Raw genomic sequence first — 14,299 nt, 5'->3', positions numbered from 1 at the left:
CATGTCCCCTTTCATTTCTCGCTTCCTTTGGATCTTTTTGTGTCCTATTGAATCATTTCTTTACAATCCATAATCCTCTCACACAACTCTGTCTTCCCTTCTCCACTCTTGTTTCTCCACACACTCGTACTGACACACAACCTCACACACCCAGACCACACACGTAAGATCGAGTTGATCCGCTACCTTGTGAGCGGCTATGTTAACGGCAAAGTGCTGGATACGCTGTCCGAACACGCCAACGCCCTTGCCTCCTCTGCAGTGGCCAGCCTGGAGGACGAGGCTGACCAGCTCTCACACTTCCCGTTCCTTTCATCTCTCAACGACCCTGTGTTCACCGTGCCTAAGCACCACGGTTGGTACAAAGGACTCTGTAGCAGCTGAGAACCCAGACATTAGATCCCTTCTACTGTTTTGTGATTAGCTTAGCGCTTCGATTCTGTAGGGTTCTGTGCCCGCAGGTAGACACTGGAGTACTGCAGTGAGTGCTGCATCTCACTGCAGACACGTTTAGGTCCCGATGGCTCAGCTCAAACCTCCCCTGTCGCTTAGAGACCGACCTGAGCTCATACCTTTCAGTAGATTTGCCGTATTTGCAGAATCTTGAAAGACAACACATCCGACTGCAGAGGCCTAAACCTTTATTGCTTTAGCTGTATCTTAATTATAGCAGTTTAATAGTTTCAAGCCATGTATAGCTGAAATGAGTGTGCACATCAGAGATTAGATGGTTTCAACAGCAGCATAATCCTGATGATGTCAAGCAGCAGGGAGCTGTCAATGTTGCTGTAACCTGTGATTTAACTCCTCATACCATGTCCACTTTTCAGTCCCAAAATACAGTATTCACACTCGTTGAACGTTTCACGTTATAACCACGCATCTTAAGAGATGGAAGGAATACCGAGGAATTGAGAATACCTAGCTAACAGTTGTTGTTTTGTTAGTTCCTGCCACCAAGCTGAACACCATCACCAAGTCGAACCTGGGTCAGTGTGTCAGCAAGTACGACCTGCTCGTCTGGTTCGAGATAAGCGAGCTGGAGCCCACCGGAGAGTGAGTGTCTCTCCGTCTATTTTTCTTTCACATATGATTGTATCCAACCTCTAAATGTTTATTTGGAAGTTTTCTTTTCTAAAGGTTCACCTGGCTTTATCCACAGGTACATCCCAGCTATAGTGGATCACAGTGCTGGGATGCCCTGTCATGGCACCTACCTTCTGCACCAGGTAAGAGGAGCACATTTTCTGCTCCTCAAAATCACCATATTTGTAAATTCAAGACAAGTCTTGTTTTTTTCTTTCTACCATCCCGTAATAATAAGAATGTAACGTGTCTAGGTTGTCTCTAATCATCGTGCCTTTTTCAAATTGTAATCCTAATCTCCTTTCATCCTTTCTGCAGGGAATCCAGCGGAGGATCACAGTGACCCTTATACACGAGAAGGGCAGTGAGCTCCACTGGAAGGATGTTCGTGAGCTGGTTGTAGGTGAGTAATCTTTATATCAGGGTTCACTTGATCTAACTAAAACAAGGCAGCATGTAGAAGTTTTATTGATGAAGGTACAAAACAAACACACATACGGCCACCAGCCGTAACAAGGAGGTATTACTGAAATACACCACACATCTCTTTCTAGGTGGCGAGAGGCTTCTGTTTGCTTAAGACGGCTTCTCTTTTTTAAGCTGCTGTAGCTGCAGCTGTTGGACCAAATAATTACATTTCAGATTTTTTTCTGACATTCAGCCACTCATTCAGGCTGTCTGTGTGACACTGATAAAAACTTGTAGAGAGTTTGACGTTCGTCATCCACCAGACGAAATTGTTACAACTGTATTGATGTTGTTGTGCTGTTTCTATGTTCCATCAGGTCGTATCAGGAACAAGGCGGAGGTGGATGATAGTGCAGCTGATGCTGTGCTGTCCCTGAACATCATTTCTGCCAAGAACATCAAGTCGTCCCACAACACTAACAGGTGCATGAACTGGACTCTGAAGAACTCACAACAAATACACTTGACCGGAGATAAATCCATCTGTTTTCTGTCTAAAGTCTGTTTGTTTGTCTATTTTCATTTTCTGGTGTTTAATATGTGAATATGTTCCTGTCCCAATAGTTTCTAAGGGGAAAAATGTGTTAATTGCACAAGCTTTTTGTTTTGTTTTTGTCTTTTTACAGTTTTTGATGTGCTTCATTGTTTCTGTTGCCTGACTCTTTGTACTTCTGTTTTTGTTCTGTGAACTCTTCTCCTGCTGCCGCTGGACTCATGATTGTCCTCAGGCTTTCTATTGATAAGGATATTGATAGGTACCATTCATCAGAGAGCATAAGGCCTTGAACAAAGGGCCTTTATGCTTCTTTTTAGACCTATAGACTCTTAGAAATAAGTTCATTACAGTTTTGGGTTTTAACCCTCATCCCTACAAGTTGCATAAGATCTGTCTTTGTTTCCAATCAACATTCAGTTCCTAAAAATCTCTGCTGAAAAAGTTGATGGAAAGGCAATCTAAATGCAAACGCACCCCTGATCTTTTATAGATTTATAGGTTAGTGATTTTTAATTAAATAAAAGTGGTGAGCTGACCTTCTGTGGTCCCAAAATGTGTTTTCTTCCTATTTGTGTTTTGTTCATTACCTTAAAATTCAGCAAGGTCGCTGTCTGGGTAAATGCTCCCCCTGCTGGTAAAGAACGATAGATGTAACCTCATTAAAAGGAATTGGTTTGTAAAATAAAATAAAAGTTAAATATATTTAAAAAGATACTTCATTCTCATTAAGTTCCAGCTCATACTCTGAGGCTTGTGTTGTCTTTGTGTTTACTTAGTGTTTGTCCTCACATCCTGTCATAACAGTGTAAGACAGTTTAGTTTTCAACCGTCCTCCCTGCTTAATCTGTCAGACCTGTGCACATCCACACACCGGTTCTTTAACCAAATCCCAACCTTCTATGTCGCAATAAGAAATACAATATTAGTGTTTGTATAGCGTGACTCCACCGAGCTCAGCTCATGTTACTGTCTTTTAATTTTTCTCCTTCAGAACCTTCTATCGCTTTGAAGCTGTGTGGGACAGCTCTCTGCACAACTCCCTCCTTCTAAACCGAGTCACTCCTTACGGAGAGAAGATCTACATGACTCTGTCTGCATATCTGGAGGTTTGTAGTTCTGCTCTGCTCCATGGTGTCCTACCTACTTCTGGATGTCAGCTCACTCCCACTGTCTCCTCTCTTTTCAGCTGGACCACTGCATCCAGCCCGCCATCATCACTAAAGACGTCTGCATGGTGTTCTACTCCCGGGACGCTAAGATCTCCCCTCCCCGTTCTCTCAGGAACCTCTTTGGAAGTGGGTACTCCAAAACTCCTGACTGGTAAGCCTGCACGTTTACATGCTTTGGCTGTTTTTAATTAGAATAATTAAAAACTTTTTTATTATTATTACCATTATAATAATAGATGCACCAATCAGACTTTTGAAGCCATTTTAAATTTGGAACACAGGCAAGATTACACCGTGTGTGTGTGTGTGTGTGTGTGTGTGTGTGTGTGTGTGTGTGAGACGTCTTTGCACAAAACAGGGTTTTACTGTCATTACAAAACTCAGACAAAAATATTAGAGTGGATGTTTTAAACGGTCTTTGGCATTTCACAGAAGAGATTAGCGTTCCTGGCAGTAGTAAGTGTAAACAGCGCCATCTGTGTGTTTTCCCTTGAGAATGTGGACCCTTAGCTTTTCTCAGAGATTTACAAAGCGCTCCAAACATTTCTAGATCCAGCATTTCCATGACAGAGGAAGGAAGTTCAAAATAATAACAGAATAACTTTGCTGTAATACGTTGAGCCTTTCTGTTTGCTGCTGCTCTCGCTGGATGCTTAAAAGTAGGCGTAATGAACAGCTGTCAGATCTCTGTGAAAAGTGTTTCTTTTTAAATAGCTTCTTACTCCTTTTGTTCTCCCTTTATGTTCATTTTTAAAATTTCACTGACTTATAACAGGCAACTATGAGTCTTGCTCCTGCAATAACAACTGCCACTCTGATAAGTGTAGTTAATACAACCCTGGTAGTGTTTTGCTACGGTGTGTTCGCTGATCGTTAAAAGATTGGATTCTTTGGTTTTTCACCGTGCGATCTCTTGTCAGGGCAGTTCAAGCTGAAATTCAGAGGATTCCAGTCACAAGCAGATTTCGTGGTGTAATTATTCCCAGGCTTAGAGTCTTTAAACTGATTCATTGCTGGTTTGTTGCAGCAACCGTGTCACCGGCATCTATGAGCTGAGCCTGTGCAAGATGTCTGACTCTGGAAGCCCGGGTAAGCAAGAAAAAATGACTGAAAGAAAAATTTGAATAATTGTTTCAATCCTCATTTTAACGAGCTATAATCTCCTATACAGGGATGCAGCGGAGGAGGAGGAAGGTTCTGGACACTTCAGTCGCTTATGTGCGAGGAGAGGAGAACCTGGCAGGGTGGAGGCCCAGAGGGGACAGTCTGATCCTGGAGCACCAGTGGGAGCTGGAGAAACTCGAGCAGCTGCATGAGGTGGGAACTCAGAAATCAGACTTCCCGTTAACACCTTGAAATGAGTTAAAATTATTTTGAACCAACTGACAAGAAGGCTGGATGTTAAACTCATTATGGACCAGTAGGTCAGAACACTAGCAGGAATACGGTATGTTGACCAAATATGAACACTGAGCACAGTGTAAAAGTGAAACGTCCCTTTTTTTTTTCCTTCTGCTGATTTTCTGACAGAATTTTGTTTTTTTTGTTTCATCTAGATGTCATACTGTTTCATATGTCTGTCATGGTCTTTTCTGTATAACCCAGTAATGTAAAAATAAAAGAATGCATCTTGTACCCCACCCTTCCCCTTGTCATTAACAGGTGGAGAAGACCCGTCACCTCCTCCTATTGAGGGAGAAGCTGGGAGAGGCGCCTGCAGTGGGAACGACTACCACCACTAAGTCCCTGAGCGGGTCCCTGTCCCCCAGCATGAGTTCGGGCACTCTGTCCACCTCCACCTCCATCTCCTCGCAGATCTCCAGTGCCACTTGCGAAAGCGCCATCACGCCCAGCGAGAGCAGCGGCTACGACTCGGCGGACATCGAGAGCCTGGTGGACCGCGAGAAGGAGCTCGCCTCCAAGGTGAGAAGGAAGCCTGTTAAACCAGACAAACAGCGAGGATTTCTCTGAGCTGCCTCGAATTGACGGGTCTTGTTGTGTTACAGTGTCTGCGCCTGATGACACACACCTTCAACAGCGAATACAGCCAGGTGGTGAACAGCATCAGCGACTGTAAGGTGAGAAATAACTCAGATGTTTTTCTCACTCTGGTCTCATTTCATCTGAAACTTTTTGACATATTAAACAGAAAGTGACTGTAGTATTTGTCACCGTTAAGGAAACAGGTGTAACTTGAGTTTCTCTCTCCAGCTGTCTGACATCTCGCCCATCGGACGTGATCCATCGGTGACCAGCTTAAGCAGCGCCACCCTCACCCCCTCCTCCACCTGCCCCTCTCTGGCTGACTCCCGCTGCAGCTCCTTAGACCAAAAGTAAAAATATTCTCTTAATATTATTGAATTATTTGTTAATAACAGTAAATGCACAGAGGATAGGTGTATTAGCACCTTTGATTGATTGATTAATTGATAGATTTTTCAGGTGGTTTTAACATTTGCATAACAAATTTAATTCAAAAAGCTGTTACATCAATTAGCTCCCAGTTAAAACATTTTATAAGCATTGCAAGTTGGTGGTTGCACAACATGATCTTGTAAGACAGAAACTGGTGATTAATAAAATAAGTCACTAGGGCTGATTTTAATTCATACAGTATATAACCCTGACACTGACTTGGTGTTTTGTCTTTAAGGACCCCAGAGAACAACTCCCGCGCCTCCAGTCCCTCCTGCTCAGACTATGAGAACTTCCCAATGGTTCCCACTCTGGAGATGTCCTATCTTGCTCGAGCTGGAAAGAACGAGTTCCTAAACCTGGTGCCTGATATTGAGGAAATGAGGCCGGGGTTTGTAATACGACGCTGGCTCATCTCATTTGGTTTTGTCTGATCTGCGTTAGATGTGTAGGAGAAAGCTTGCAGCTTAAAGAAAATCTGTATTTATCAAGCTTGGGTGCTCTCAGATGATCAGATTCTAAGTAAACAAGATCACACTCATCTTCAGGTCACAAGATGTATTTTATTTGCTTCATTTCAGGTCTGTGGTGTCTAAGAAAGGTTTCCTCAGCTTCATGGAGCCGCGCTCCAACACATGGGTGAAGCACTTTGTGGTCATTCGCCGCCCTTATGTTTTCATCTACAACAGTGACAAGGACCCGGTGGAGCGAGGCGTCCTCAACCTCTCCACAGCTCAGGTGGAATACAGCGAAGACCAGCAGGCAATGCTCAAGGTAACTTACCAGAATCATCAGCTCTTCCTAATGGTTCAAAATGTCTGATTCAGCTTCTTTTAAACAAACCTTGGAGCAATAATAACATAACAGTTCCTGCTTCCACAAATCAGAAATTTACATACATCTACCAGGTGTTCATCTCATGTTAACTTCAGTTTTTTAGATATTGGTTTAAACAGCTCTGGATTGATTATAAAACAAAGAGCTTCAGTCATTTTTAAAAACTAACGCTTGGTGCCCAAGTTTGAATTTATTGTGGATTTTCATCAATCCAGACATCTTTACCTATACATAGAGGTTTAAATACAAACACCACCAACAGTATTGGAAACCTGATGCTTTTGCCATCAACAAAAGGATCAGTAGAGCTCATTTAAATTAGTTGGTTTAAGAGTAGCCCATAAAATTTCAATACGATTGAGGCTGGGTCCATAGCCCACTTCATCCAATCCAGAACCAATTTGGGATTGTTGTTCTGTTGTAACACCCAACTCTGTCCCAGTATCAACCATCTGACCCAAACTGTGACCCTCAGATAAAAGGAAAGCGATGAGTAAACTGGAATATACTGGAACACCAACATCACAGTCTACAGTGAACTTAGTGTCACATCAACATGGACTAAGAAGGTGCCAACCAAGAAAAAAGGGCTAGCTCCAAAATGGACATCTTCATGTATCAGCTGCATGCATGGACGGGTCTAAAGCCTTTTGGACAAATGTTTTATGGTCAGAGGAGACAAAGATGAAGCTATTTGGCCTCCAATGAAAAATAACGAGTAGGCAAAGTTAGCCTGTACTGTTGACCCTGGTCTTGGTAGCATCGTGACAAGGGTCTGTTTCTTGTATCATAGGTCGATAAAGCAGGATGGGTGGAAAAAATAAAAGAGAGCTCCCTCCAAATCCTTAAGCTTTACTTCGTATCAACAGCTAAATGTTTGACACGAGGACACTGTTAGATGTCTCAATAGGACAATTATCCAAAACACCCTTCAAAACTAGTTTTGAAGTGGAGTATGCTTTTAAAGAGGAAAACCAACCAATTTAAATGAGTTTCCACCAATTCTGATGAGAAAAGGGATCAAATATTAGGACAGAATTACACAAGAAGCTTTTTAGCAGCTGCCAAAAGAGAGCACTTACCTAACATTCATCTAAATATTAGTGCACCCGGTTCTTTTGAAAACCATAAGAATTATTTTGTTATTCCACCTTGTAAAAATAACTCTTCAAATGCAAGATTAAAACCCCCAAAATAATTCCTTTATGACTGAGATGAGCGAATGTAAACCTCATCATGGGCAACTTGGTTGTACTTTTATCACCAAGCTTAGTGCATGTTTACCTGATCTGATAAAACTTCCTGTCATGCTAAATTTGTGATGTTTGCAGAGTCCCAACACATTTGCGGTGTGCACAAAGCATCGAGGAATCCTCCTGCAGGCCAACAATGAGAAAGATCTGAACGACTGGCTGTACGCCTTCAATCCTCTGCTAGCAGGGACAATAAGGTACTTCACACTTTACACGGACCACCTCTACTCACTCTTGAATGAATACAGCTTTACCTCACTGCAACATGTCGCCCCCTCAGGTCGAAGCTGGCGAGGAGGCGCAGCGGCCTGATGAAGAACTGAGGAACTGAGTGGAGTGGCCGGCAGGAACCCCACGACTCCCGCTCTCTCTGAGCGACCTTGGAACATACAAAGTGTTAACACTTATTAATCATTGTGAGTCCTAAAGGTTTCCTCTTGTAAGTAGACTTGTGGCTTAAGTCCATGCGGCTAAAAAGTTTCAGCTCCATTGAACTTTGCCTCCCCCTTCCCTCCAGCAACCCGAGCTCTTCTTCTCTCCCTCCTCCCCTCGGCTTTTTGTGTTTTGGATTTTTAAGACGGGTCTGATTTCTTTCTGCTTTGTCGTCACTCCTGAACCTCCTGACTTGTGGCATGTTGTTGTAGTCTACTTGTGTGTGCACGGCTCTCCAAAAGCTAATTTTCAGTTTGCCAATCATCTGTTAAAAAAAACAAAAAACAAAAAAATGTCTCTTATCAGTGTTATTTGTCTCCCAAAATAAGTTTAATTTAGCTTTTTGTTTTTGAGAATGTGCTTGGATAATACGTGTAACAGCACTTCCCAGGAGAACACCAGGTTTGCTCAATGAGAACAACTGAAATTGGATAAAAATATGAAGTGAAAATCTACAAATATATAAAAGGGATCCATTAATGCTCTGCTAAATGAACTATCGCTTTACTTTTTTTTTGACTTAAACAGAATTACATCAGGCTGCTGCCTCCTCAAAACTTAAAATTTCAAGCGAAATCCTGTTGCGCTCAGCACAGAATCATCCGTGTGATGTTTGGATCCCGCACCTCAGCCTCTGTACATCAACCGACTCCTCAGTAGTGCCAGTGTCAGTCCGTGCATTTGTGCAAACGTTAAAAGAAAACAACAAAAAAACCCTTGCTAACTGGCTTAAAAACCAGTATTCCATCATAAGCATAAAACAGTTTGGAGGATGTGAGGGGCATATACAGGAGAGACAGATGCTTCGTCCAGCGAAAATCGTTGCTAAATACATTGCACTGGGATTGTTGTGATATTCAGATCCCATTTTAGGAAGTTGTCTCTGCTTCTATAGCTAATATAAACCCAAACTTTACCTGAAAACATGACAGCATGAGAAGTAAAGAAGTAACTGGGTTGCAAGACTTGGAAAGTTGATTAAGCTGCTCACACACAACTTGATGATGAAACGTTTCCCTCGTTGGGTAAAACTTCTAAAATTTTGTTTTCTTATTTCAGCACCAACAAACATAACCACTTCTTTATTTTCTGTTCAGGTTCCTGAATTGAAACTTCTTCAACCCATCTAACTCTCTTGTTTTTTTTTTTTTGTTTGTTTGCTTTTTTAACCATTCTTGCTTCTCAATCTTTTTTTATTATTTGAAATGTAAAAAAAGGGCATTTAGTTTTAGATTTGTTTATTGGTGTTGCACCTTTTTTTTTTTTTTGCACATTAACACGTATCTATAGCAAGGCAGATCATGCAGGAACATGGATGAGCTTCAGGAACAAGGATGAGCTACACTGGATGAAAAGGTGAAAGGGACGACATGGGGAAGGGTTTTGTTGGTGAAATTGTTTGCTCTGCGCTTGGTGCTGATGCAGCTCCTCTGTCTCTGCATGTGTTCGCTGCACAGAAGGGCGTTGTTAAACTCTGGCCTACCAACCAGCAGTTTGCCCACTGTCTCACCTGATATGACAGCAGAAACAGCGGTGCCTGGATTAGTTTCATTTATAGTGTAAATATTTTCTCCTCAGATGATGTGATCAACCCAGAGGTCAGGAAACCTGCTGGTCAGAGAGCGGTTAAATAACCCTTACTAGAAAAAAACATGCATGTATGCATCCATTAGCAGATAAAAGGTGCTGCATATTTGTATGAGAACATCAAAGCAAACATTTCCACCACAGTGGCAAGTTTGCAGAAGTATTTTATTATTGTTTATGTATTTATGGTTTGAAAATGTACATATTAGTTTGCAGTTTTTTGCACATATTAATAAAAGGTTTAACTAACTGATCAAATGAAGTCTGTGCGGGTTAGTTGTTGTGGTCATGATTAACCAAATGAGGGTTTTGGCAGCCTGAACTGAGAGAGGGTTGAATGTACGATTTTAAGATGTTGGGTTGTTGTTTTCCACCATTTAATAAAAAGGGACCTAAGATGTAACCCACTGCACCTTTTTCTCAAGGAGGCGAACTACATTAGTGCTTCCTCTCTATCAGAAAGTGGTTTATAAGACTGCTTTCATTTTGAAGAAATATTTACTAACTACCCACAGTGGCCAGGTGTCTGAAATCTAATAAAAGATGATTTTTATTCGTTTATTTCATCTAATATCAGGGAATATAACACATCGTAGCTATAGGCTTAAATTATGATAGAACACATTAATGTGACTTTTCTTTTTCCGTTGATGCCTTTCAAACAAAACTAGTCATGATATTTTCCATCAGCCCCCCCATGACAGTATCTTTGGGATTCATGCATTAAAAACAAGAAAAGGACAAGACCTGATCATTTTACCGCTGTACATTATTTGTCAGACTGGTTTCATTTTCATACTTATTTTGTAAATATCTATGTTGTACGGAGCTTGAACTAAACTGTAAATATGTTTACTGTATTTGTAATAATTATAATCCATCCGCTGTATAGCATAGATGTGTCATGCAGATATCCTAACTCTGTGTATGGTAATCTTGCACCACTGAACTGTTTAGTGAATGAGGCAACAATAAAAAAAACAAATGTGCAAACTGCAGATCGAGTGATGCCTGATTTGTTGTTTCTTTGTTTTTGACACAAAAATGAACTCCTGGCATTTATGAATGAAAGAAGGTAATGTGAAAATAACACAGTTAATAAATAAATTACTAAAAGAAATATTTTAGATGTTTTACCTGGAAAAGAAAATGTATAAGTCATATGATGTTTTCTTTCTGTTCTGTATAAAAGTAGAGAGATTAGAAGGTCTTTTCGATGTTCTTCAGTTGTTTCTCTCTACATTGAGGGTGTCCAAAGTGTGGCCAGGGGCCCATTTGCAGCCATTAGAATGATTTTGTGCAGCCCCCTTTTCCACGATCCGAGACTGGTACAAATTCGGACCAAGATTTTCACTTACTATTTAAAATCCTTTTAAACTGTAAAATGTTAAAGTATTTGTTATAAACTAATGTTTTAACTCAGAACTATGCTTTAATTTTAATTTCATAGTAAATGAGACCAGATAAATCTTCAACAGTTACCAGTAAGCAGATTTGGGTCCACCCATTCATTTAACTTGGGTAAATACAACAAGCACTTCTGAGCACTTCAGAACAGTTTTTATGTTTCAGATCTACAATGATTTAGGAATCCCTTTTTTCTAACTAAATCAGACTGTAGTACTTTGTTTCATTAAGATATAAACTAATTAGTTTATTGATAAGTGGGTCAAAATAAAAAATTCACAATATAATTATTTTGCATTTTTCAATTTAAAAGAATTGCTGTATTTTTTGGCCCCTAAATATTTTGAACTTAGTGTTTTTTGTCCCTCGTGGCGAAGTCGTTGGACTCAAAACAAACTTTATTCCAGTATGTTTAAAAGATCGTTTTTGAATCAAAATTTACTTCTTTGTTATTTTTTTGGTTTGGGACATGCTCGTTCATTACAGATAGACTATTTCATCTAATATCAAGCAGCCTTGATCCAACTCTAATCCTAACAGATTCACATGTTGACAAATTTATTGCCCCCCTGGTAGTGATACCAATGTTAATACTTTGTACAACCCCCTTTTCTCCACGAATGAAGCATTTTCCTGTGGGATTTTATATAAAATATACTGATAGTTTAAAGGGTTCATGATTTTTAGGAGAAACAGGCCCACAGTATTACAGATCCTGCACCATATACTTAAATAGTAATCTGGTGCTTCACCACGTTTTATACGAAACCTTCCTTGAATGAACACACTGTTCCAGTTATAGTCCATGTAGCTTTTTAGCAGAATCCCCATGTTTGCTTTAATGATGGTAGGTCAAACAAGGATTTTTCTCTGGTATCACTCCAAACTATCTGGCATATAGATGGTATATTATGGTTGTTAGAAAATTGGTGACCCCAAAAAGCCAAAGTTTGGTGTAGACCTCATTAAAGTTACATTTGTTTTAACCTCTCTTATCATCCTGATTACTCTGCATTGGCAAGATGAATATGGTTCTTCATCCAGTTTGTTGGACAGAAAATAAAATGAAGAGTTCTCTGTGTTATGGCATGTTAATAGCCCAGGTAAACTGAATATAGTGCCTATTAGAAGTTCCTAAAAACTTCTGTCAGCGCTAAAGATTAAAGTGTAAACTTGAAAATGCTTCAGTTGCATATATTTTAAATGTGTTGTTAATAGTAATCATTGTCGCAATGATGACTATCTTGAAATCATTATTGGAAAAACTATTTCCCCCCATTTGAAAAACTCATAAAAGTCTGTAAAAATAACCAACATAAGGGCTTGAATAATTGCATGCGGTAAGATTATGTTACTAGAATAAAAGATTAATTTACTAGCAACATTTTCACATCTTTACCAGGGGTGTGAATAAATACAGCCACTTCTATTTTGTGGAACAAAAATAAAGAACTTTATGGAATTCTTTAAATCTAAACTTTTTACGCTTAGATATTCTGCATGTTAAAATGTACTGACATTAAACTGGTTTAAATCAGAGTCATTTTCATGTGATCTCCCACAGATTACATGACATATTAACTCTGTGGGAATTTCTTGGTTTGAAACAAAAAATGTCATGTCAAAGATTATAACAATAAAAGCATTTTTGGTTATATACATTTCTGCGCATTTGCAGATGCTGCAGCATAAAATGTGTATTTCAAAGATTATCAAGATTTTACATCAGTTCTGTGTGAATTACAGGTCCAGATTAACTTGACATCTCCACATGAATTTAAACATCAGCTGACAAAATCCCTGTGTCAGCCAATGTGCTTTTTAGCTGAGCCAGTTGTAGAAGGTTTATATATACATATATATATATATATATATATATATATATATATACTTATGTATATATGATTCTGTCAGGACAATGTGCTGCAGTTATTAAAACAGAATGCAACATATGCTCATTTTTCCACAAAAAGAGGAAATGTCACCTTACCCAATCTGTGATCTAGTATATTTCAAAGATTCCCCTCAGAGTGGTGAGCACTTATTCACAGTAACCCTTGATACAAAACACGGTCAGTAGAAACTTCTGCTGGGCTGGCCTACATTAGCTCATATCACTGCAAGTTACATTAGTAGACTAAATGTTTTTGTATGTTATCTTAAAATCTGGTGCTTCCAAGTCTTTGCAGGTCTAAAACTTTTACCAAGTAAAGTGTGGTAACGTAACTGATACGCCAGTTAAAGAACAAAGACACCACGAAAATACATGGTGTTTTTTTTTTTTCCATTCATGAAAACCGTTTTTAGTTCTTTTAGCAATTATGACATAAATATGACAATAAAAGAAAAGTATAACATTTTATTTCATTATTGGAGATTATTTTAATGTTTTTGCATCAACTCCAGTTTTAACCAGCAAGAAAATATCTTTATCATATTTTCTGTCTTTATTTTTCAGAAACATATAGAGTTTAAATAAAAATCATCAAATTAAATTTTTATGTTTATATTTACAGTTTTAATCATTTTCATCTTTAACCAATTTTCCTGACCTCTTGCAAATACCTCAAAATGTGTATTCAAATATTTGTCTGTGCAATTTTTTTATTAAACAGTTTAAATAGCATTCATTAATATTTTTACCTAGTTTAAATATTTTCGAGGAAAATGATCATTTGCTCCCTGTCCCAGAAAAGAAGAGTTGGGTGATAATTTACAGTAGAGGAAATAAAACTAATACCAGTGGAACGTATTTAAAACCCTTTTAAGATCATAATCATTGAACGACAGTGTGTTAAGTGGGACAATTTAAATTTTATATAGAAAATACATAAAATTAATTTCAGTTAATAGTCAGTTAACAAACTATTTAATTAGATGAAATTTGAATATTTCTATATAAAAAACGTAAAATTATAAACCTGAAACACGTTTAGAATTTGTATTTATTCAATTTTAGTTATTTCTTATTCCTATTTTTAACAGGAGAATTTTAAGCACGCTATAAAGGTTTAAAGTTGGTGTAACATGATTGAACGCCGAACCAGCCAATAGGAGACGGGATGCCTCTCCTCAGTGTTGTGGACCAATTAGAATTCTCGACCAAACATGCGTTGTGTCATCTAGGTGACCTCTGATTGGCGGGCGCT

The 14,299-nt window shown here is 39.1% G+C and overlaps 1 protein-coding gene across 13 annotated transcripts in view; it reads left to right on the top strand.

Moving 5' to 3' along the window:
• The window catches only part of kif1b (kinesin family member 1B), a 66,325-nt gene extending 55,584 nt beyond the window's left edge, over positions 1–10,741 (top strand). For all 13 annotated transcript variants that reach the window (XM_047364574.1, XM_047364560.1, XM_047364552.1 and 10 more), the window contains 15 exons: positions 948–1,056; positions 1,163–1,229; positions 1,405–1,489; positions 1,872–1,977; positions 3,042–3,156; positions 3,237–3,370; positions 4,247–4,308; positions 4,391–4,536; positions 4,882–5,142; positions 5,226–5,297; positions 5,431–5,552; positions 5,873–6,025; positions 6,216–6,408; positions 7,803–7,921; positions 8,005–10,741. In XM_047364574.1, the coding sequence (XP_047220530.1) occupies positions 948–1,056; positions 1,163–1,229; positions 1,405–1,489; positions 1,872–1,977; positions 3,042–3,156; positions 3,237–3,370; positions 4,247–4,308; positions 4,391–4,536; positions 4,882–5,142; positions 5,226–5,297; positions 5,431–5,552; positions 5,873–6,025; positions 6,216–6,408; positions 7,803–7,921; positions 8,005–8,047 (1,787 nt within the window). In that variant the 3' untranslated portion in view covers positions 8,048–10,741. The remainder of the gene's footprint in view (positions 1–947; positions 1,057–1,162; positions 1,230–1,404; positions 1,490–1,871; positions 1,978–3,041; positions 3,157–3,236; positions 3,371–4,246; positions 4,309–4,390; positions 4,537–4,881; positions 5,143–5,225; positions 5,298–5,430; positions 5,553–5,872; positions 6,026–6,215; positions 6,409–7,802; positions 7,922–8,004) is intronic.
• Positions 10,742–14,299: the final 3,558 nt, after the last annotated feature.

This window comes from Girardinichthys multiradiatus, chromosome 1, assembly GCF_021462225.1.
Source record: "Girardinichthys multiradiatus isolate DD_20200921_A chromosome 1, DD_fGirMul_XY1, whole genome shotgun sequence".
Classification (NCBI taxonomy): Eukaryota; Metazoa; Chordata; class Actinopteri; order Cyprinodontiformes; family Goodeidae; genus Girardinichthys; species Girardinichthys multiradiatus.
The sequence above is the reverse complement of the archived record's forward strand: the minus strand, read 5'-3'. Positions and strand labels throughout refer to the sequence as shown.